This window comes from Budorcas taxicolor, chromosome 12 (assembly GCF_023091745.1).
Source record: "Budorcas taxicolor isolate Tak-1 chromosome 12, Takin1.1, whole genome shotgun sequence".
Classification (NCBI taxonomy): Eukaryota; Metazoa; Chordata; class Mammalia; order Artiodactyla; family Bovidae; genus Budorcas; species Budorcas taxicolor.
In genome coordinates, this window is record NC_068921.1 from 84350014 (window position 1) to 84374983 (window position 24970).

At 43.0% G+C, this 24970-nt stretch overlaps 1 protein-coding gene across 1 annotated transcript in view; it reads left to right on the forward strand.

Annotated features, from left to right (window-relative positions):
- The window catches only part of MYO16 (myosin XVI), a 395654-nt gene that overhangs the window by 223089 nt on the left and 147595 nt on the right, over positions 1–24970 (forward strand). Inside the window, exons 21-22 of the mRNA XM_052650218.1 lie at positions 10397–10549; positions 12614–12814. Of these exons, the coding sequence (XP_052506178.1) occupies positions 10397–10549; positions 12614–12814 (354 nt within the window). The remainder of the gene's footprint in view (positions 1–10396; positions 10550–12613; positions 12815–24970) is intronic.

A 24970-nucleotide genomic window follows, 5' to 3' on the forward strand; every position in this document is an offset into this window, starting at 1 on the left:
TAAACTTTTAATAAATTTTATATGCCATTGTTTTTTTCATAGTGAAGTTTTTCAGCAAATCCAGTTGTTTAATATAAATAAGTGAGTTGGCGAGGGCAGGTGTATCTTCTTCCCTGTAGAGTGAAGTCAGGCCTTTTATTGCACTTCGTTTCGTTCGGCTTCACAGACATTGCGTTGTTTACAAATTAAAGTTTTGGGACAACCCTTCATCAAGCACGCTTTGCTGGTGCCATTTTTCCAATAGCATCTGCCCAGTTCATGTCTTTCTGTCATGCTTCAGTAATTCTCACGTGCCATGCTTGTTTGTTATTGTTATATTTGTTACGACGGTCTGTGATCGGTGAGCATTAGTATTACTGCTAAGACTTGCTGAAGGCCCAGACGCTGTTCCGTGTATTTTTAGCAGTAAAGTAGTTTTTAATTATGTACATTTCTTTAGACACAATGCTATTGCACACTTAGTGGAGTGCAGTGTGGTATATGCGTAACATTTCTTGGTGAATCCCCTGCATTCACCAAGAAGTTTGGTTCTGGGGAACCAAAAGATGCATGTGATTAGCCTTATTGCCACATTCCTGTTCCTGCCCTGGTCTGGAACTTAACTCAAAGTATCTCTGGGGTATGCCTGCGCCAGGGTGATTAAAAGGAAGTGCTACAAAATATAATAGGAAGAATTAATGTATTTGAAAATATGTATCAGGTCACTTTAGATAAGAGTCAGTTGAGTTCTTTTGATGACAACTAACCAGGAAAAAGCTCAGCTTTACAATAATGAGTCTGCAGATCCAAAGCCCCAGGAGTGCTGACTGCGAGCATGGTTCCATTTAGCCTTCTGCTAACAATCAATAGTGGCTACAATTTCTGGAGTTATTCCTGTAACTCAGATGTTCTTCCCTTATGATCATGAGCTCTTGCAGCACCTTCTCAGAAAGCTGAGGGACATCTAGAAGCCTTCCTGGGGCTACATGGGAATTCACATGCAAATCCATTGGGTCCCAGAGTGGCACTTTTGAGCCATTCTCTTTCTTTCTCTGGCACCTTAGCCAGGGCTCTGAAGTCTGTGATGTTTTCAGTATCTCTTTGTCATTGTCCAGCCACTAAGTCGTGTCGGATTCTTTGTGACCTCATGAACTGCAGCCACCAGGCTTCCCTGTCCTTCACCATCTTCTGGAGTTTGATCGAACTCGTGTCCATTGAATCAGTGATGCCATCCAACCATCTCATCCTCTGTTGCCCTCTTCTCCTCCTGCCCTCCATCTTTCCCAGCATCAACGTCTTTTCCAGTGAGTCAATTCTTCACATCAGGTGGCTGAAGTATTGGAGCTTCAACATCAGCATCAGTCCTTCCAATGAATATTCAGGACTGATCTCCTTTAGGGTGGACTGTTGTGATCTTGCAGTCCAAGGGTGCCGGGGTCCAGCCCCGGTGGATGCAGGATAATTCGAAGGGGAGACAGAGTAGGGGTCCTAGGAAAAAACTTATTTAATTACAGATATATAGAGAGATTAGAAACGGATAGTGTAGTAGGAAAATTAGTGGAGAAAAGGAGACTGAATAACTTGGTTTACGTGGAATACCAATCACCTCTTACGTAGGCCACAGGCATCTTCCCGTTCTCCCGAAGGAGAGGAGGCATTGAGGCCTCCCCGGTCTGATCTTAGAAGCCCAGGCAAAGTTAGTAGGCTTGGTGAGTACCCACGTACCAGATGGGAATTCAGCCGGAAGGGAAGAAAACGACACGGGGGAATCAGTCTTTCCAGAAACTGATCCGATTTCTTTATTTTTTAGGTTTGTTTATATACCTTTTGTTATACATAGGATGAATACAGAGTCATGTGGGGGTCTGCAGACCTGACCCTTGTCGCAATCAGGTGCTTCATATAAAATTATACAAAGGTCTTATGGGTTTTACATCATCTTCTGGCCATGAGGCCTGCTGACATTTTATGATCCTTTCTTTCTGATAACCAAAAAACTTATTTTTTACAAGGGTATTTTTTCTTAAACCAGGCGCCACCCTCTGAAGGTAGCAGATAAAGCTGCATTCCTGTAGGGTGAGTGTGTAGCGGGTTACAACCAAGAAAGGAACTTACTTAGCCTAAGGCTTAACATGATTAATCTTAACGGTTAATACTTATTTTTCCTATATGCTAGTTATATTCATTATAAGGGCAGGGAATATGGAGATTTAGCAGCAAATATTGGCTCAACAAATGAAAACCCTTCACCAATGTTCCCCTGAAGATCTATTTAGTCTTAAGATAGTGATAAAGTTACATTTTTGCATAGCAAGGACACAGTGATTTATAACAAAGTACAGTGATCTATAACAAAAGAGAAAATTCATTAACTCAAAAAGTCTAGTATTGCTAACATCAAAAACTACTATATTTCCTTTTCTATATTCCAAATACATTGATTAATATATTCCCAGGTGCCTAAGGATATGGAGGCCTGGTGGCAGTCATTGACTCAACAATGAGAAAAGCCCTATGCTAATTAAGACTTTCAAAATACTCCAAACTCTCTGTGCTGTTTATGGTTGAGAGGTTGTCACACAAACTAGTCTGTCAGCAGAGAGGTTTGACCTGAAACACCCTTGTCACACCCAGGGCAGGGAATTAGCAGTAATTATTGGCACAATAAATGAAAAACCCCTTCACCAATATAATTCCTAACCAACCCACTATACTATACTAATAATTTTTTAACTTCTCAAAAGAGTCTGTATTTAGAAAGTTTTGTTTTTGTTTTTGTTTTTTGTTTTTTATTTATTTATTTGTTATTTATTTATTTATTTTTTAATTTAAAAATCTTTAATCTTAAAAATTAGGGCAGAAATAAATGCAAAAGAAACAAAAGAGACCAAAGGAGGCAAGAATATACAATGGAGTAAAGACAATCTCTTTAACAAGTGGTGCTGGGAAAACTGGTCAACCACTTGTAAAAGAATGAAACTAGATCACTTTCTAACACCGCACACAAAAATAAACTCAAAATGGATTAAAGATCTAAATGTAAGACCAGAAACTATAAAACTGCTAGAGGAGAACATAGGCAAAACACTCTCCGACATAAATCACAGCAGGATCCTCTATGATCCACCTCCCAGAATTCTGGAAATAAAAGCAAAAATAAACAAATGGGATCTAATTAAAATTAAAAACTTCTGCACAACAAAGGAAAATATCAGCAAGGTGTATTTAGAAAGTTTTAAAGCATCTCGTGCCTCTCATGGCTGGGAGGCTGTAAACAATCACATGTGGCCGGACGAACCCGCTCAGGCAGGCTAGAGAGAACCTTCAGAGGAGTTTGTAAGTTGAAACACTCTTGTCACGCCCAGGAATTTTTATTAACTGGAGCTGCACGTTTACTCCTTCTCCGAGAGAACTGGTGGGGAACAGCCCCCCATAAAGTCAGAGGTGTAGGCAAGAGCATGAAACAGTAAAGTAGGCAGACTCTGGTTTTGGGGGTAGATGCTCGGGAACAGGGGTTTCCTGAGGCTCGATCAGGCCTTTGTGCATGCCAAGCCTCCTTCCTCATGACCTTTGCCATGGGCGGAGTTCCTCACGCCGGCCCCTGGCACAAGGGACTCTCACGAGTCTTCTCCAGTACCACATTTCTAAGACCTCAGTTCTTCAGTACTCAGCCTCCTTTGTGGCCCGTATCTCTAGGCTTTGTGTTTAATCCTGGATAAGGAGAACTCTTTGAAAAAGACCTTTATTCCAGTAGTGTTTGTGTGTTTCAATCTGACATTAGCAGATTGTGATGCAGAATATGGCAAGAAAATTAGCTAATACGTTTATTGTTGACCAACCCCTAAATATTGGCGATTCACATTAAAGGAGATTATAGGCATGAATTAATCTCATTAAAATGTTGAATTTATTTTTAATTTTTATTTATTTATTTATTTATTTTTTTACTTTACAATATTGTATTGGTTTTGCCATACATCACCATGAATCCGCCACTGGTGTACACGGGTTCCCCACCCTGAACCCCCGTCCCACCTCCCTTGAATTTAATTTTTGAACCCCTGTTGAAAAATGACAGAATCCCTAAAAGAAATACAGTAGGAAGAGAAAGTGTTCTTGTTATCTGTATAAAAATAATGTCTCCATGCCTGTGAAGTAACTTCCAGCTATATTAGCTTAAAACCTATGACACAGAGTTTGATTTGAAATCTCAGTGAGAATCCAGAGACGGAAAGGGTGTTTGGTTTCTTAACGAAACAGTAATCTTCCCAGAAGATCGCCCAGGTGGCACTAGTGGTAAAAAACCCGCCTGCCGGTTCAGGAGACATAAGAAACATGGGCTTGATCCCTGCTTCAGGAAGATTCCTGGAGGAGAGCATGGCAACGCACTCCAACATGCTTGCCTGGATAAACCCATGGACAAGAGGAGTCTGGTGGGTTACAGTCCATAGAGTCGCAAGAGTTGGACACGACTAAGCAACTGAGCCCGCATGCAAATATCAAGGACCTTTTGGCATGGGATGGGTCAAATGTCTCACGAGGCAGATGTCTAAAGGACATTTTGGTGTTTTATTTTTTGCTGTTGTTGTTTTAATTTATTTTAATTTGGGATATGTTTTCTTTGAGCTTCCCTGGCGGCTCAGCAGTAAAGAATCTGCCCGCCAATGAAGGAGACGTGGGTTTGAACCCTGGGTAGGAAAGATCCCCTGGAGAAAGAAATGGCAATCCATTCTGGTGTTCTTGCCTGGGAAATCCCATGGACAAGGGAGCCTGGTGGGCTACAGCCCGCAGGGTCTCCAAAGAGTTGAATGGTACTGAGCAACTAAAACAACATCAACAACAAATAGTTTCTCCACTGTGTTGTGTTAGTTTCTGCTGTGCAGAATGAATCAGCTGTGCGTAGTAGACATGTGTACCCTGCCTCTTGAGCCTCGCTCCCACTAAAGGACACTTTGGACAGAAACAAATGTCCTTTAAGGTATAATGGTATGATATATGTCATGCATGTGTGTGTGTGTATAAATTGATGTGGAAATCAGTTAATGGACTGTGTATGCCATCATCTGTCTCCACGTTCGAATCACCCGGAAAACTTCTAAAATCTATCAATGCCAGGCCCCACTCTGATTTAATTGGTATGGGGTCAGACCCAGACATCAGCCTTTTTTAAAAGCGCCTGGTCAATTCCAGTGTTCGGTAGGATTTTGAATCCCAGTCTAACGCCTGGGGCTCTGCCTTCAGCTGGAGTCAGCTTTAATTAATCTCCACTTTAATTCCGTGATGCATATGTCACGCTTTATTATATTTTTGCTTCAGATAAATTTCACTGAGTAATAAAAATAAAGGGGGAACAGTTGGTGAAAATTTACTCAAGAAATTAAGTTTGTCATTAATACAAATGATGGGCCATCTGGATAAGCAATAATGGCCTGTTACTAAAGAGTGTTTTCAAAGGGTGCCTGGCTTTTACTATTAAACTGCCCCACAATGGCAGCTAATGTACAAAGCATGTATTTTAATCAGAGAAGGTGCATGCTGATTAAACAGTTGTTAATAATTGTTCATTATCATTTATGAAAACCCACCTTTTACCTACATTAACGTCTACTCCAGGGAATGCTGGGGGATTTTAATGAAACTCAAACACAGTTCGATGGGTAGAGTTGAAAAATAAAAATAATGACTGTTTTGCATTGACGGCAGTGATAGTCTCAATTACTGATGCAGATTTATGCTTCTAGATACATAAGCTACTTTGCCTTTGCAGATCTTTCTTTCTGTCTTTCTCTGATGGTGTTTAACACACGCATGCATATGCACACGTAACACAGACAGCTCAGGGAGGACAAACCAAGAGCATGCAGGTCCTTGTCCTGATTCTGGCCACCGTTCCATTCAGTTCAGTTCAGTTCAGTTGCTCAGTCGTGTCCGACTCTTTGCGACCCCATGAATCGCAGCACGCCAGGCCTCCCTGTCCATCACCAACCTCCGGAGTTCACTCAAACTCACGTCCATCGAGTCCGTGATGCCATCCAACCATCTCGTCCTCTGTCGTCCCCTTCTCCTCCTGCCCCCAATCCCTCCCAGCATGAGAGTCTTTTCCAATGAGTCGACTCTTCGCATGAGGTGGCCAGAGTACTGGAGTTTCAGCTTTAGCATCAGTCCCTCCAGTTAACACCCAGGGCTGATCTCCTTTAGAATGGACTGGTTGGATCTCCTTGCAGTCCAAGGGACTCTCAAGAGTCTTCTCCAACACCACAGTTCAAAAGCATCAATTCTTTGGCACTCAGCCTTCTTCACAGTCCAACTCTCACATCCATACATGACCACTGGAAAAACCATTGCCTTGACTAGACGGACCTTTGTTGGCAAAGTAATGTCTCTGCTTTTGAATATACTATCTAGGTTGGTCGTAACTTTCCTTCCAAGGAGTAAGTGTCTTTTAATTTCATGGCTGCAGTCACCATCTGCAGTGATTTTGGAGCCCAAAAAACAAAGTCTGACACTGTTTCCACTGTTTCCCCATCTATTTGCCATGGAGTGATGGGACTGGATGCCATTAGTGGCATGCATTTTTTTTTTTCTTTTCAGCAAGGGGCCTGCCTCAGGGCGCTATGTCCACAGCCATCCCCCTAGCTGCCTGTCCTGGTGGTTCTGAAGTTCATGCTGTTAGCACTTTTTTTATATTTTAACCTTTGCTGAAACAGTGAGTGCGATGAGCAATTTAGAATAGGGAAAGGAAAACTGTTCTCATGAAAATGTTTGTATGCATGACTTCAAAATGAGTTTGAAAAACGTCTACTTCTAATCCCGTGTGCTCGCTGTGATTTCCTTAAATGCATCGCTCACTGCTGTTCGAAATCCACGCCCACATTCTGTTAAAAAGGCTGCAAGTCAGAAATCACAGGCTACTCACAGTACGTATCTAACTGGAGTTTTCCTTGGGATTTTAATAAATTTTTTTTTTCTCCCCAGAATACAAAGAACTCAGTGTACAATTAAAAGTTCCGATATATTGTAAGGATCACCCCCTGTCACAGAGTCCCACCCAACACTGCAGCTTCAAAACGGTAACACTCGGGACAGAAGCTATATGTTTTATGAATCATTTTGACCAGGAGAGCATTCATTTGGTTTCCTCTGTTTAGAAGCGCAGGCCAAATCTTTTTTTTTTTGTTACCCAAAGTTTGGTAGATTATTTTAGACTTTCCTTCCTGCGGGGGGAGAAAAGCAAGGGGAAAAAAGACCAAAAGCCCTTTTTCCAGCTCTTTCTAACCACTGTGGCTTTCTCCACATTCGCGGTTGATATTGTCATCCTTTCTAAACAGTGGATCGATTCATTGAAATCCATATTCAGTTCAGTAAAATGTTAGGAAGCAAAACCAATTAAAATGTCTAGTTTTTATTATAAAAGCATTCGAGTCAGTTCAAACACTGTAGCCAGGTGTATATAGAGGTAGTCAGCTATAAACAGTCGGGAGCAAGAGGGTTTAGTCAGTTGTCATCAAAAGTAATCTTTATAACAGAGCTGAAGTCTATTCTGAATGCAAAACGATAAGAGAACTATCATATTGTATAATTTATAGATACCATATATTATATAATTTATATAAAATTATTACATTAAATGTTTGAGAAATCTACATCTACCTAAGTCTTTTTAACTAGAGCATCTCAAAATGAGGGGAAGGATGCTGCTGCTGCTAAGTCGCTTCAGTCGTGTCCGACTCTGTGCGACCCCGTAGACGGCGGCCCACTAGGCTCCTCTGTCCCTGGGATTCTCCAGGCAAGAACACTGCAGTGGGTTGCCATTTCCTTCTCCAATAGGGGAAGGATAAGTGTCATATAATATGGATGTCACTTCTACAGCAGAGAATCAGCCATTGCTGGGCTTGTTTCAGAATCCTTTATCAGACTTCTTTTTATTTTTTCATGCAATAATGGACATCATGTTATTTTTCACAGCTTCTCCATTTAAGTCTTGGGTGATCTATTTCCCCAAACATATAACATTTAGGCCCACCTTCTGTAACTACTTCTAAATCAAACTGCTGAGATGTAGGATCTATTTGCGTTGTCTTAGATGATTCAATGCATATTTTAATGTCGAAAGTTTGAAAAATTTCAGTTGTGTATATCATCTAATGAAAGTGAATCTTTTCCAATGGCTTCATTTCATAATGGAGCCATTTACTTTCTGTACATTTACTATAAATATTTCACTTCAAATTGAAGAAATTTCTTTTATAGCATTTATTAATCTTTGGTAGAGAAATTATCTCAGGAGAAAAGGAGTTTATCGCCTTATTAGTTTGGAGGAACACCTCAGATAATTATTTCTTTAAGTAAAGTGAATTATTTTTTAATTTTGTGTTTTTTACTCTATCAACAATTTTCAGAAATTTCTGAATTATTCGTTTATGATTATAATGAGAGCGACAGGAAAATATATCCCTTTCACGGGGAGCTACTGTTGTGGGCGGATGCTGCATAGTTTTACAGAGAAAGATTTGTCTCTCCCGAATCATTCCCAGAGATTTATAGCACGTGGAAAAAATAAACATAGATCTCAAAGTATTGCTATCACTTAGTTTTGATGGGACGAGTCAGGGGGATGAATGTGTTAGACTGTATCAGCTATAATCGGGGCTTCCCTGGTAGCTCAGCTGGTAAAGAATCTGCCTGCAATGCAGGAGACCCCCGTTTGATTTCCTGGGTCAGGAACGTCTGCTGGAGAAGGGACAGGCTACCCACTCCAGTATTCTTGGGCTTCCCTGGTGACTCAGATGGTAAAGAATCCACCTGCAATGCAGGAGACCTCGGTTTGATCCCTGGGTTGGGAAGATCTCCCGGAGAAGGGAACAGCTACCCCCTCCAGTATTCTGGCCTGGAGAATTCCATGGACTGTATGGTCCATGGGGTTGCAAAGAGTCGGACATGACTGAGCGGTTTTCACTTCACGATTGTATCAGGATTGTATCAGGAAAGAAATATATTTCAGATGATATTTAAATTCTGAATTCTGTGCCTCCCTTTCCCGGCTCTCGTGCAGATTTATGGATCTGTATCTGTATTCAAAATGTTTTTGCCTTAACAACCAAGAGTGGAAACTTCGTTCTATATGGTGCGTTCTCAAATAAAGCAACTATATTTTTAATATGTTTATATTCAGAGAATTGATCTGCAAAGTTGTGAGTTACTTTAGGAAACAGTTTTAAATTTAAAACCCTTCCAGCTTTGCATATATCTCATGAGATGTAGTCATCAAGAGGAAGAGAGAAAAAGCTCTGGTTATCTACTGGCCAAATCAGAGAGAAAGAAGAAAATTCAAGAAATTTCAGAGATCCCAGATGGAGTGGTAGAAGGAAGAGGTGATATTCCAAGTCTGGACAAATTCTCTCTCAGGTTATTCCAGTTTTAAAATGATTTCCAAGACAGCAGCAGTGTGGCATCATTCTTATTTTATTTGTAACTCTTTGGGGAGGGGCTCATAAAAAGCCTTGTTTAATCAATTACATACAAGGATGAGGCTGGGCACGCAGTTGCCCAGGAGCGTATGCCGTGGGCCCCTCCCTCTGCCCCTCTCGTGAGGCCACAGCTGAATACCCCGAACCAGGCCTCAGTGCCCACTGACCCCTCCAGGCCCCTGGCTGCTCAGCTCCCTGGGTCCTCAGACCAGGGTCCACCTGCTGCCTTCAGGTGTCAGCCAGGGCTGGGGAAATCCAGGGGATGTTCAGACAGACACACTTTTTAAAAATATTTCTTTATTTCAAACCAGTTAATTGAGAATAAGGGAGATATTTGTAGCAATTTTCCCTCTTGCTTGTTAATTCTTTTTTAAAGGTCTTATTTTGTACTTGAAGCAATAGGGAGGCTTATCCAGTCTACAGACATTCACTTATCATCAAATTTACTGAAACCGTTTTTTACTGTGGCACTTAGGTGCAAGAAACGCTAGTGGAAACCAGGGCAGTTGCCCCAGACCATCATTTTTAACCCTGGTGTTGTTTTTTTTTTTTTTTACCACAGAAATGAGGAGGCAAAAATTGCTCCTCCTTTCTCTGGCTTCTCATTAAAATGGAGCTTTTTATCTTCATTTGTTGACAAGGGCTCAAATATAATTTCATTTTGGAAATATATATTTTAAATACTGAAGTATGTTTTAGACCCCAAATTTGTAAGTTACTGTTGTAATTATACTTCCTGCTCATTTTAACATACTCTTTTTCAGTTGCATAATCAGACCACGTGAAGTCAACAACATCCGGTGAAGCTCTCTACTTGGCTTCTCAGGGCCGAGTGGATGCGCTAATTGGCGCTGACCACCTTGAGTCAGCACTTGGCCCGTCTGAAGCGTGTGCTGGAGCACGTGCCTGCTGAATCACCTTGTGAACTGTTTTCTTTTTCCCTACAATAGCTCTGTGTCAACATGACCAACGAGAAGATGCACCAGTACATCAATGAAGTGCTTTTTCTACAGGAGCAAGCAGAATGTGTACAAGAGGGAGTTACCATGGAAACGGCTTATTCTCTTGGTAACCAGACTGGAGTTTTGGATTTTTTTTTCCAGGTATTCATATAATATAATTGGATACTTTACAGGATGCATGCATTTCAAAGTACTGGAGACAGAGAATTTTCTTTCAAGAAAATTTGTAAGAGACTTGATGATTTTTAATTCATTCATAATCAGTCAGGGTCAGTTGAGGAGCATACAACCTTCCTCTGAAAGGGTGCTTGAAGGATTACCAGTTGATTGAAAGAACAAGAAATAATCAGATCATTTTGTTATAAGAATATTCAACAGTGGTTATATCGCTAAAACACTCCTTTTGGAATAGTTACAATACCCATTGTACAAATATACTATTTTATAAATAGTACTAAGGCTGACAGGGCTTCCCGGGTAGCTCAGCTGGTAAAGAATCCGCCTGCAGTGCAGGAGACCCTGGTTCAATTCCTGGTCAGGAAGATCCAGTGGAGGGCTTCCCCGTGGCTCAGCTGGTAAAGAATCTGCCTGCAATGAGGGAGACCTGCGTTCCATTCCTGGGTTGGGAATATCCCCTGGAGAAAGGAATGGCTACCCACTCCAGTATTGTGGCCGGGAGTACTCCATGGACAGAGAAGCCTGGTGGGCTACAGTCCATGGGATTGCAAAGAGTCAGACACAACTGAATGACGTTCACTTCCAGACTAGCAAGATCATAAAATAAATTCTAAAAATCTTGTTTATCTCCAAATTTCTAAGTCTGAACATGGAAAACTTTGGCAGGAAAAAGATGTGTATACGTACGTGCCGCATAATCTTAGTGCCTCTGTGGGTGTTTATGCTTATCTTTCTTGTTTGTACCTTATAAAGCAAGAATCTTTGCCTCCGTGTCACCATCATAAAAATGAAAATCTCTCATACAAACAGCAATCTGTGTCTACTAACATAAGGCATTAAACAGATTTGCAAATAATATTTTTAAAACACTTGAACATTGTTTAAAATGAATGCCATTTCGCTATTGGAAAGAGTAATATATGGCTTTCTACCCTTTATTTTTTTAACTGTGTACTTATAAATTACTTTATTTATTCATTTTCCTGTTAATAACATGCAAAATGGTCTCCTGTCTATTACTAACTTGTCAGTGTGCTGTGTTTTAATTACAGAAGTTCTTCTCTTCCAGAAAGCCCCTTCTCACAATGACACACATAATATATAGTTTTAACTCTTCATTTAGAAATGGGTTGACAATACATATACTTAAGTTAACATATACTTGACCATAGGTGGAAAGCCTTGGGTACCACTGCGCTCCTCCACACTTGCTGCTGTGTCTTTGGCTGCTAAACAGTGGTCAGTGGAACAAAATTGTTTATCTCTTTGGTTACTCTCGTCCTTGGGGTCCTCTTTGGAGCGGTTATCTCAGTGGAAGCCTCATCATTACGAACTGGAAATGACAGTTGATATTTCTGCTGTTACTTCTCTTTGATCCCTCTGCAAAGCGCCACGAAAAGACATACTAAGTACAGAGTGAAAGTTGCATTTTTACACAAATATGTAGGTCTGTGGGCTTCCCAGGTGGCACTAGTGGTAAAGGACCCGCCCACCAATGCAGGAGAATTGAGAGACGCAGGTTCGATCCCTGCATCAGGAAGATCCCCTGGAGGAGGGCATGGCTAACCCCTCTAGTATTCTTGCCTAGAAAATCCATGTTTAGAGGACCCTGGCAGGCTACAGTCCCTGGAGTTGAAAAGAGTCAGACACGACTGAAGTGACTTAGCATGCAGGCACATGTATAGGTCTATATACCAGAAAGAAAAGATACAGCTTGTCTGTGGTTGGAAATTCTATTTTTGTTAAGATGAGAATATATGCCTGTGTTTTCAGGACGTTAAAGCACACTGTTTTATTTATTTATTAATTCCTGATCAAAAAATACTACTGAGGGCCAACATTACATCAAAGGTTTGCTAGGTGGTGGGGACACAGTGAAGAACAAAAATAGACATGTATTGAAAGAGAAACTCCTGTTTTGAGTGATCGTATTAACACGATGAGGCTGCAAATGGTATGTGTGAACAATAACGAAAATAGCAGAATGAGGAATGGAAGGGAAAAAACAACTGTCTTTTTAACTTTCAGAAGCCTTCTGGATTTCTCTCTTTATTGGATGAAGAAAGTCAAATGATTTGGTCAGTGGAACCAAGTCTTCCCAAAAAGCTCCACGGTCTACTGGAATCCTCAAACACAAATGCGGTCTACTCCCCTATGAAGGATGGAAACGGGAACCTTGCCCTCCGAGACCAAGGCACAGCTTTCACCGTTATGCACTACGCGGGCCGGGTGAGTTCACAGGCCTGAGCACTCATGCACCAAAGGCCTTAAGGGCAACCCTTCAAGATCGTGCTATCGTAGAGTTTTGATCACTAATCAAACAACCCACAAGCTCTTTCTTCCCTAAGCTGTTTCCTTTTTGCCTGATAAGGACTAGGCATCTTCAGAATGTGAGTGATGAAGCATGCTGTAGAATTCTTTTCATACTGTTGCCAGATGTGTAACTTGGGACGTCCCACAGGGCGCAGTGGTAAAGAATCCACCTGCCAGCGCAGGAGATGCAGGAGACTCAAGTTTGATCCCTGGACTGGGAAGATCCCCTGGAGGAAGAAATGGCAACCCAGTCCATGGAGCTGAAGAGTCAGACACGACTGAAGTGACTTCGCAGGCAGGCACACGTATAGGTCTATGTACCAGAAAGAAAAAAATACCATCTTTCTGTGGTTGGGAATTCTAAACTACATACTTGCCCATGGACACAGGATTGGCTATACAGACTGACTTGTCTACAGTCCACGGGGTCGCAAAGAGTGAGACCTGACTAAGTGATTGAGCTTGCATGCCAGGTTTGTAACAATATGAGCAAAAGAGAGCTGGACTTAATACAGAAGGTCTGCTGTGAACGTCGGGATATTTTCAGAATCCAGCTGGACGCCTGGGTTGACTTACCCTCAAAATAGTTGCTGTTGTTCGGTCGCTCCGTCGTGTCCGACTTTTAGTGACCCCGTGAACGGCAGCACCCCAGGCCTCCCTGTCCTTCACTATCTTCTGGAGTTTGCTCAAACTCATGTTCACTGAGTTGGTGATGCCATCCAACCATGTTATCCCCTCTGTCGTCCCTTTCTCCTCTTGCCCTCAAGCTTTCCCAGCATCAGGGTCTTTTCCAATAGTTGTAAGTATGAACTTACTTTTCCTGAAGCATGTCTACCTAGGAAAGTTGCTCTCAGGGTTTGTAAAGCATACTTCATGCTTCAGATCCTTCACGGACCAACTCTGATCTGTGTAAGCCCGTCACACCCCTGAGGCCAGGCTCGTGTTAGGCTTCTCCGAGTGGGCCGTCACTTCCTCCAAGCCTCATGTGCCCAGCTCTCCTCTACAAAACCTCTGGGCAGGTGCTGTATCCAGTCCACTCACCGTTTTCCTTCAGCTCTCTATGCACCCCCAGATGAAGCCCCTCACACTCAACCTAGAAATACCTTCCTGTCTTCTTCTCAAGGGCCAACTGTATCCATCTTTCCATACTTACCTACACATCCCGCCTGGCCTCCAATCCAGCTCCCATCTATAGTGGGAATCTGTAACCTCCAGACTTGGCCCCCATGTTTGGGCTATAGTACAAATAGCCGTTTAGGGGGTGAGATCCCGAGTTATCCTCTCCCTTTTACTGTATTTCATCTCATTTCAACCAGTGGTTACTGAGATGCTACTGTACGCCACAGCCCAGGCATTAGCGAATCAGAGACCTCAAATATATCACAGTCAAGTAAGGAGAAGAGAAATGAACAAATGTTTATGCTATAACTTGCTTATAGTAATATTGGACTGGAAATGACTCTGAGGGTCTCACCCTGTTGACTGATGGAAAGTTGTCACAGGCCAAACAAGAAGGGAAATGCTAGAGGAGAAGGCAGTTTGGAAGGAAAGATAACTCAGTTTTAGATATTTTGAATTGGAGATTTTTGAGTGGAAACCCTCAGGAGATGCTGGGAGGTTGGTTGTTTTTAGAAACAGTCATATTTTGGAAAATGTGTATCTGATAATTGAACGTGGAGAAGAGGGAGAAAGATATTAGTAGGAAAGGAAAGTATCACGGAAACCAAGAGGGAAGGAGAGGTCGGGGTCAATAGGAAGCGTGCCTGGACTCGGTGGTTAGGCAGGAACACCTTGGGAGAAGCTCTAGTGTGAAGGGTCGGATGTGGGGAGGAAAAGTCAGCGGATGATCTTATGTAATGAGTGGATATTCTCAGAAATTATTAACTACCTTTGTATTTGAGAGATTTAGCCTTTAAACTTTTTATAGCAGTGACAGTCTTTTAGTCCTGTGTTTAGATTTTTGATCTATATTTTCTTTATATTAAGAATTTATTACAGAACATAGAAGCAAAGATACTTGCATAATAAAATACCATTAGAATGTTAGGAAACTTTTCATTTCAAGAAAACTTTTTGCGTCAGAAAAAAAAAATTTTGAGGTATAGTTCATTTACAGTGTTGCCTTAGTTTCAAGTGTGCAATAAAATGATTCAGTTTCAAAGTATATTTATGTGTGTCTATATATACACGCACACATATATTCTTTTTCAGATTCTTCTTCATTATAGGTTATTCCAAGGTGCTGAGTATACTTTGCTGTGCTATACAGTAGGACCGTGTTGTTTATCGTTCCTGCGTTGTTTATCTTTCTGCTGATCCCAAATTCCTAATTTGTCCCTCTGCCCTTTTCTGCTTTGATGACCAGAGTTTGTTTCCTGTGTCTGTGACTCTGTCTTTCTGTTTTGCAAATGAGTTCATCATACGATATTTGTCTTTTCCTGACTTACTTCACTCAGGGTGCTAATCTCTAGGTGCGTCCGTAATACTGCAGATGGCGTTATTTCATCCTTTCCACAGCTGAGGGATATTCCACTGTGCATAGGCACCACGTCGTCTTTATCCATTATTCTGCTGATGGACGTTCTATGGAGCCACTGCCTTTGTTTCTATATTCTTTCATATCCCCAGTGCCTGGGAAAGTGTCTGGCACGTAAAAGACATCAATATATATTTGATGAATAAATGAATTATTTGATAATTTAAAAAATAATTTATTGAATTCATAGGATTTAGTTGAAAAACTATTTTTCCGCAAGTTGCATCTTCAGTAACTAGACACCTGACCCTCCTGACCTGCCTTGTAAGTCTGTTTGTATTGTATCTTGGGGATATACTAGATGTTGAGTAAACGCTAATTGCATTAAACTGAATGGTACCAAGCTTTGGAAGAATATCTTGCTTGCTAATTAGTTTATGTTTGCATTCAAAAAGTGTTACACAAGCACTTAATGAAATTTCAGTTGTTTTAAGAAAATCTGGGGAAAAACAATGAAGAGTTTGAATGAATACAATTATGTCACCGAGCTCTGAGAGCAATAAAGCAAAGCAAAGAAAGCCCATTGATTAATTGCCACATAGCTAAGACCCTGTGGAATCACAAAATTTCCTGTAAAAGCGCCTTTATACTTTAAAGCAGGATTTTCCATAATTGGAGTCAATTTTGTGGTTTTATGAAAGTCTTTCATTTCACTGAGATGTACTGATGAGTCTTAGCCCAAGGACTCCCTGAGGACTATTCACATGTTGAAGCATAGAGTCTATGTAATTTGTGGCAGTATGTCAAGCCATATGCCATTCCAATCATCAGATGTAGATGCGTATACTTCAGTTCTGAGGCACTGCATTTTCAAGGAAAGCAGCACATTTCTGCATCTTGTAATTCAGAAGTTGTAACAAAGAGCTAATTGGCTTAAAGTCAGAAGGCAGGGGTCTGTTTTGGATTGTAGGATGAGCAATCCTGAATAGCTCTCTGATGACCGAGTTGATCCCCAGGGAGACCGCGATGGCTTGGGGGGTCGCGGGCTTGATGGGCGTCTTTGCCCAGACAGATGTACTTGAGTCCCTCCCATCACCACTTGTCCCTCCGTGACTCGTTTACCTAGTTTTGTTAGTAGAAGCGTACTACATCTCACAGGAAGGCTGATCATCACTGCTGGTGATGATACTGACTCCAGCCGCCCGCCCCCAGGACCCACACATCCAACTGCAGCAGCCCCGACCAGGCTTCTGAATCTCATTTGGAGCAGAGGCTCAGAGGTCTTTTAGAAATGTTTAAGCAACATTATTTAAATTATAGCCGAAGATCTTCCCTAAACACATTTGAATTTTTCATTACTCATAGGAGCGTGATGTATTTTCCACTCTCTGTTACAGAAATATTTTAAAGTCAATGGGAAGAGACTGCACATGAAATATTAACAAGGTCTCGTTAGTGAGCGTGAATTTGAATTAAAGAAGCTGTGAGTTGTGTGGGATTTTTTTCTTTCAATTGTTGTTATTTGTTTTAGCAAATTTTAAACTGTATATAGGGTTACCTGTTTTAGGGATTGCTCTTAAACTTCTGGGGATTTAAATGACGGATAAGCATTAAATCCGGAAGAGCATCTAATTTGGCTTTCAAAATTAAGAATCTTGAAGGAAGGAGGAATTATGATTTGGCGAAAGTCATTGTCTCTTAGGAAAACTGAATTTCTTGAAGGTGATTCCTAAACTTTAAAAGAAATAGTATTTTGAAGTCCCTACACTCTAATGTGAGAAAAGAGAATCAATCAAGAGATAGTAAAGCAATCTGAAATAAAACTTAAATTCATGAAAATAGAGATCAGGATTAATAGCTGTCAAATATATGGCACGTCCTGTAACAACGGGAGACCAGTCCTGGGTGTTCATTGGTAGGACTGATGCTGAAGCTGAAACTCCAGTACTTTGGCCACCTGATGCGACGAGCTGACTCGTTTGAAAAGCCCCTGATGCTGGGAAAGATTGGGGGCAGGAGGAGACGGGGACGACAGAGGATGAGATGGTTGGATGGCATCACTGACTCAATGGACATGAGTCTGGGTAGACTCCGGCAGTTGGTGATGGACAGGGAGGCCTGGCGTGCTACAGTCCATGGGGTCACAAAGAGTTGGACACGACTGAGCGACTGAACTGAACTGATACGACACGTATTTGATCCGCTCTGGTGTCTACTCAGCAAGTCTTTGTCTGAACATTGTTTGTTGTGATCATTGTTGCTTTTTCAGCATGAAGTGATTCTTTGGGGATCTTGAGTAAGTGTCCCATTGATGATTTATGCAATTGACGATTCATGTCGCTCTACCTACGGTGCCGGGTCTGTGTTTCAGCCTCCCTCTGTTGCCAAACACACAAGAAGTGCGGTGGGTGAGAGTGAGAGTGTCCCCGTCCCACAGGACGGGCCCTGCTGCTCACCCCTGGAGCCTACAGATGGGATCTGATTTAGAAAAGGGTCTTTGCATGTGTAGTTAAGTCAAGGGTCTTGAGAGGATCCTCCTGGATTATCTGTTGAGTTCCAAGCCCAGTGACAAGCGTCCTTATAAGCGTGAGGCAAGGGCGAGCTGAGAGAGAAAAGGACTGAAGGGATGCAGCCTGGAGCCTCCAGAAGCTGGAAGAAGCCAGGATGGCAAGCAGGGATGCCTGACTCCAGAGTGGCTGTTGGTTCCAGCAGCTCTGGGAATTAACGCGCGTGTTCCTTGGTTTGGGTTTACAGATTAAAAAAGTAGTAAGGAGTTGTAACTTGTAACACTGTAGTTTTGTTTTTTTTTTAAACTACATCTGATTCATTTGAAAATGACATCTGCATTTCCCCATGTCTGTCTTTGCTCACGTGGTTTCCCACCTGGAACACCCCTTGCCTCTTTCCAAATCTTTCCTGTCTTCCCGAGGCCCCAGTTCTTGGCCTCGTCCACTTGTCTCTGCTCTGTCTTCCGTCATCAGCAAGCATGCCTGATGCTTACATAGCCGTTTTCAAGTTGCAAAGTGCCTCTGAAACATTTCCACCCCAGCCTTCTGTGTTGATTTTCCAGGGTTGGGGTGGTGGGGGGCAGGGAGGGTGTTCTGTGATTTAGCAAATACTGCACCGTGTGAGTGAGCCTCCTGGGGATGCCGTGACAAACTCCCCCACACAGCGTGGCTTCGGACCGTAGACACGCATTCTTCACGGTTCTGTCCGCCAGCCTCTGAGATCAAGTGTCTGCAGGTCGGATCCCTCTCCAGGCTCTGAGAAATGTCTGTTCCAGGCCTCGCTCTCCCAGCTTCTGGGGTTGCCAGCAGCTGGCATTCTTGGCTTGTGGACACAGCACCCAGGTCTCTGCCTCCATCTTCATGAGGTTTCCTCTCTGCCTGGGTCTCTGTGTATCCCCGTCTCTTCTTTAAGGACACCAGTCATTGGATACCCTCCCCCCTCAATATGAAGTAGGACATCATCTTTGCAACTGATTACATCCACAAAGATCTTATTTCCAAAAAAGGGCACTTTCTGACATTCTGGTTCTGGGTAAGCATCAATTTTGGGGGGCATGTCTCACTTTTCTCATTGCTGCCCCCACCCCCACGTCTTTTTCTCTCCCCTGTGGCGTGTGGTGAAGTCTGTATTACCTCGCCTCATGGAATCTGCGTTGCGTGATAGATGCTCCAGGGTGCTTGGGGCCCATTGCTGTGACTTTGCGGAGTACGCTGACCCTCAGCTGACATATCCCTGGAGTTTGTGATTAAGAGGCACAGAGCTGTGAACCTCAAAAAACTTGCTTTGAAGTTTAAGTGGTACTGTTTCTCGGCCTTTTGGCTAAGATCAAGTGAAGGTTAAGTGTTAAGCACACAATCAATACAAGGATGACTGTTTTGCAGGCTTGTGTCAAAGACACCAGTCACATTTCCCCAACAAGAGCTGAAGGTCTTTCTATGCAGAATTACCACCATATTTAGCAAACATTTAAACTCATCAATCACAGATATTGAGGTCATGAACATATTTCAGGAGCCATCTAATCAACTGGCTACACTGAGAATATTAGAATCCCAATTGACTTTTCTAAATTATTGGTAAATGTCCTTGATTCGTTAGAAAAGATATTTGTTATTTCTTGTATGTTATACAAATGCTCATGTTGTATAAATCGATGTTTCTAGGTGTGTTCGAATATTTGTTTTTATTTATCATGGTATTAATGCAGCTTTAGCAGATGATAAGGAATATGTAACCTCCACAGTCATAGCGTCATCTTTTCTTACACTTCCTGTATCATTTGAAAGCCTTCAGTGGAAGGTTAGTGCAGAAAATTGAGATTTTCCCCTATCTGTGGAAACTATAATATTAAAAGAAAAAGTATTTAGAAATCTGTTTCACCTTATGTTGATGTGACATTCTGGTTTTCACTGACTACCTGGTAATTTTTGTGATCGGTAATGCCACCTTGATCAGAGACAATTTTTGTAAAAATTACCTTCTTTACCGTTTAGCCTTGTGACTAATATTGTAATCAAGCACACACCTGTAAGGTCTTTGAAGTTTTATGGCAGATTTTTAAAGATCCTTTCACTGTATTTCCCTTAAGCAAATGGACGCACTCTCTGCAGTTTCCATACGCACTCTGAGATGTTGTTTTTCAGCAGGAGGGAAGGTTTAGCACATCATACAGCGTGCTCGCTGGTGCGTCTGTATGTGGGCGGGGCGTGACCGCGCTCCCCGGGGTTCCTTTCCCGCCCCCCAAGTGACAGCCTAGCGAGATGGATAGAGTCGTAATCCCAGACAGTAGACCCTGGTCCTTATCATCATGTCACTCATTTCCACAAGGCTTTCCGGGAACCCAATTACTAAAAGATTGCAGATGGAGTGATGTGGGGCAGAGACTGATTTGCGGCCAGTCTGTAAAATACGTGATTTTTTTCCCCCTGCTCCTTGAAAAGGATCTGCCCCTATTGTGGAATCAATTAAGTGTGAAACATGTTGGGTGAGATTTATGGTGTTGCCCAGACTTCTGAGAAGCGGAGATCTTTATCTCACGGAGGCTGCCATACATTACATTCTGGGTGACACGCGGATGGCAGCCAACCTCTTTGCCCTCAGACATATTTACATAACATGAGTGCGGGGGAGGGGGATGCTTTGGTCCCTTCAATTTCCCCAGGCCACCTGTGTCAGGAGAGCCTTCTGTAGCTTGTTGGCTGGCCTTCACCCCCAGAGATTTGTGGGAGACCCCATGTGCCCAAGACGACTCTGAAAGTGAACCTTTAAATCAGCAGAAAAAGGAGATGAACTAATCAATAAGGAAGCTTCCTTTTATTTCTCTCTTTCTTTTCTCCAGGCAGACTCCCCAGACATAACAATGAAATCTGTCTGGTCTAAGCCAAACTGTTACGATTAAAGGTTATTTGACAAGGATATTTTGACCCATACAGAAAGAGCCTAATTGGCATCTGTGTTTGTTCACCTCTTGGGCAGACTTAGAAAAAGAAGAATGGACTCCGCCAGGCTCCTAGTGCTCCATTTCTTGTATCAGTGTCACCTTTGGTGTAAATTTTTGTAGATTTGATAAATGTTTCCTTATCCAGGGTTTTATTAGGAAGAAAAAAAATGCAGGCTCTTATTTAGGGAATCTCACTGTCTTCTTCTTCTTTTTTTTTTTTTTTCAAAGATTTAACTGGTTCCTTCATCTTCATGGGATGATAGATATTTATAAATAGGAAACTTTAGAATTTCCTTGAATACTGATATCTTATTATTAGTTGATTGATATTATTTTTCTTCTCAAAAGGAACCAAAGAAGCATGTTCATAAATTTCAGATATGGTAATTTCAATTCAATGCCCATATCCAGATTATAGATATTTAGATAAAAACACTTAACAGTAACACTATATGCTTCCAGTAACTTATTTTGTTGACTAGTATCTGTCAAAGTGAATCAGAATGAGAGCAAGCAAAACTACTGGATGGAATCAGTTAATGGAAAATTCAAAAACAGAAACCTCTGCTTACAAATATTGATGCTATAGAGAGATCAGTTTACCACTACACATGAAATCCAGACTTCTTCAGCAAACCTCTGGTAGAAAGCTGAAGCCAGGCATGAAGAATTATCAGACCCATTTACGTTTGCTGAAAAACAATCTTATTTCTTTGACTAAAATCCAACTTTACAGACATTCTGATGTGATCTAGTGAATTCGAGAATGGATGTCAAAAGTCTCCCACTTTTATCAGCTGTTAATCCCATCTCTTTCCCAGGGATTATATTTTGCATCATGTAAATATCGTGGTGGAGACGGGGACTGACTGACGGGTGAGCTTACTTCCGTTCTGTAAATGTTGCTGTTTCCCAGGAGAGTATTTTCCGTCTCCTTCAGGAGCTAATCTGCTCCCGTGACTCGGCTGCTCGTGGGGATGCCTCCCGGCTCCCTCCTGCCTGTGTCTCTGTGGGCTTCTGTGTCTGCCTTTAATATCTCTTCATGTTCACAAATCCAGAAGCTCAACTAAACTAAATTCCCAGACACTCCCTCAACTGGCTCTAAAAATGTAAATAAATAAATGAAACTGATTTTCCATATTACCAGAAGCCCAGTTAATGACTGAATACAAGCGCTTCTGTCCCCTGTTTACTCTGGAATCCAAACACCTGCTTCCCATTCCAGCCCCCGAGGTCATGTCCTTCTCCCTCTTGGGTCCCTTCAACAGTCTCCTAATTCTCACCGGTAGAAGAGATGTGAATTCTCAGCAAAGAGATGGACGCGTCTCTTTACTTAAAGGCATGCGGGCCGCCTCTGCTTCATGCACCTTCTTGTTTCTCTGGTGACACTGTCCCGATTAAATGTGATGACCCTGATTGCACTTGCTAAGAACAGTCCTGAAACAGAGGTGGTGATGCCTGCTTGCTGGCCACGATTTTCACCTCCCAGCTTACCTCCATGGTGATCAGAAGGTGACGAATCTGCCGGCAATGCGGGAGACTCAGGTTCAGTCCCTGGGTTGGGAAGATCCCCTGGAGGAGGAAATGGCAACCCACTCCAGATTCTTGCCTGGAAAATTCCATGGACAGAGAAGCCTGGTAGGCTACAGCCTATGGGGTTGCAGAGACTTAGGCGCAGCTGAGTGACCTTCACTTCAGATACTTCACAATTATGTTGTATTCTCATCTTAAACTTAGCAGCGGTTTTAAACTTTAGCAGCAAGTATCTGCTGTAGTAGCCGTTCCATATCTAAAATGCCCAGGAGGCGCTGATCCTCTGCAGACCTTGTCCGCAGACGCTGCATCTCCTGCCATCAGCACACCGGAGGCAGAGTTCACAGAGCGTCAGGTCAGTAGTCCCTGGAGCTGTGCTTCTCAAACTTGACCGTGAACTAGGATGAGCTAGGGGGCAAGTTCAAAATGCAGATTCCTGGGCCCCGCCCCTCTAAACGATGATCAGAAGGGTCTGGGTGGAGGACTTCCTTGGTGATCCAGTGGTTAAGAATCTGCCTCCTAATGCAGGGGACACAGGTTTGATCCTTGGTTAGGGAAGACCCCCCCCGCCATGCCACAGAATAACTAAGCCTGTGGGCCACAATTACTGAGCCTGTGAGCTTGAGCCTGCAAGTTGCAACTACTGAGCGCACTGCACTACTTAAGCCTTGGTGCCCAGAACCCGTGCTCTGCAACACGAGAGGCCACCGCAGCTAGAAGCACCGCAGTGAGGAGGCCTCCCTGCTCTGCGCAACTGGGGAAAGGCCCTGCATAGCAATGAAGACCTAGAGCGGCCCCGAAAGCAATAAATAAATAAGCTAATCTCAGAAAGAAAAAAAAGGGTCTGGGTGGGGTCCAAGGCGTGTGCGTGTTTATTCGACACTAGAGAGTGTGGTCCGTGAGTCCCAGACACACTGTGGGTACTCACTCTAGGGACACACTGTAGGTCCTTGGTGGATCAGCCACCGAGTGGGTGCTCCCACGGCACATCTCCTGGACCTCACACAGCCCTCCTCCTGCGTGGTGACGTCTGGAGCTGGACTGGGACCACAGTCTTGGAGAGTCAGGACCTCCAGGAAGACATCAGGCTAATCACGTGGCATTGCTGGTAGAAGAACTTGCCTGCCAAGGCAGGAGATTTAGAGACACAGGTTAGGTCAGGAAGATCCCCTGGAGGAGGGCACGGCAGCCCACGCCAGTACTCTTGCCTGGAGAATACCCACGGACAGGGGAACCTGGCAGGCTGCAAGTCCATGGGGTTGCACAACGTGGATACGACTGAAGTGACTCGGTACGGACACGCTGGAAGAGCCCACACCTTCTTCACCTGGGCACGTAAGCCCGCCGCTCTTGCTTTAACTCAGGGAATTAAGACCAGAGGTGCTGGCTGGAGCTGTCTCCTCGGAGCTCACTCACCTTTGCACCGCAGCTTTCCTTGGCAATTAGCCAAGCCTGAGCTTGACAACCTCCAGTTGGGAAGACCATGTGTGTGGTCTGGCCTTTTGTAAACTTTTCTCTGTGGACCCAGGAGCCCAGGAACCTTGATGGATAGTGATTCACACCCAGGGTGAAAGTTGTATACCCCTATTTTTATATATGGAGAACATAATTCATCTTTCGGACCTGCTATCGTGCTACAGCGAGTATGTCCAAAAAACAAGCACGTGCGACCGCAGCTCCCAGCTTGCGCTGTCCTCCCAGCTGGGCGTCCACAGCAATGCATTCAGATGAGTGTGCTAACTGCTGAAACGTGGGGGAAAGACTCCGTTGCCTTTGAGCCATTTTACTCAACAGAATCATTTGAAAGGAAACCTTTGACTACATGACAGTTTCCTTAAAGATTCATAGGGGGCCCTTTGCATTTAAAGTTCTCTGTTACATGCATGGGGATGCTGTCACTTACAGCATGAATCCTAAGAGGAAAAAGAAGAAAAACTAGTCTGAGATTCAATTATGTAAAGATGGAGGGCGGAAAAAAGCATTTAACCTGGCCTCTGTCTTTTGTGACTTTCAGACTTTCTCTCCTTTCATCCCCTAAGTAATAAACCAGCAGGAAGGGGAAGGGTGGGGCTGAGATCAGAGCCCCAGGGCTGAGTGACCTGGAGAGACCCACTCCTGAAGCCTGCTTCCTGCCGTCCAGCAGCACCTGCTCTTCCCCTCTCGAGTGGCCCAGCTAAGCTAGAACGGCCTTGTCTGTCCCCCCAAAAAGAAACACTCAGAGAGCTAAAGCAGTGTTCGCATCGCCACAAGATAATGAAGTCCACCTGCTTCAAGACTCATCGATTTTTATACGAAGCAAAAATGTTTGCCCAATCCATGCTTCCTATAGGCATCAGACCGCCTTCCTTGAGTGTCTGCACATGTATGGATTTTGTTCAGTATCTTTTCCGTGTGTTGGACTCTCCAACTGGCAAATTTTGAGCTTTTGTTTTGGTGGGAGACCACTAGCTTTTTCTCTAACTATCCAAATACAATCAGAATGCCATTCATGAGACGTCCTAGAGCGTAGGAGCTTGTGTTAATGACATCAACATACTCTCTTAGCTTCCCCTGTAGCTCAGTTGGTAAAGAATCTGCCTGCAATGCAGGAGACCCGGATTCGATTCCTGGGTCA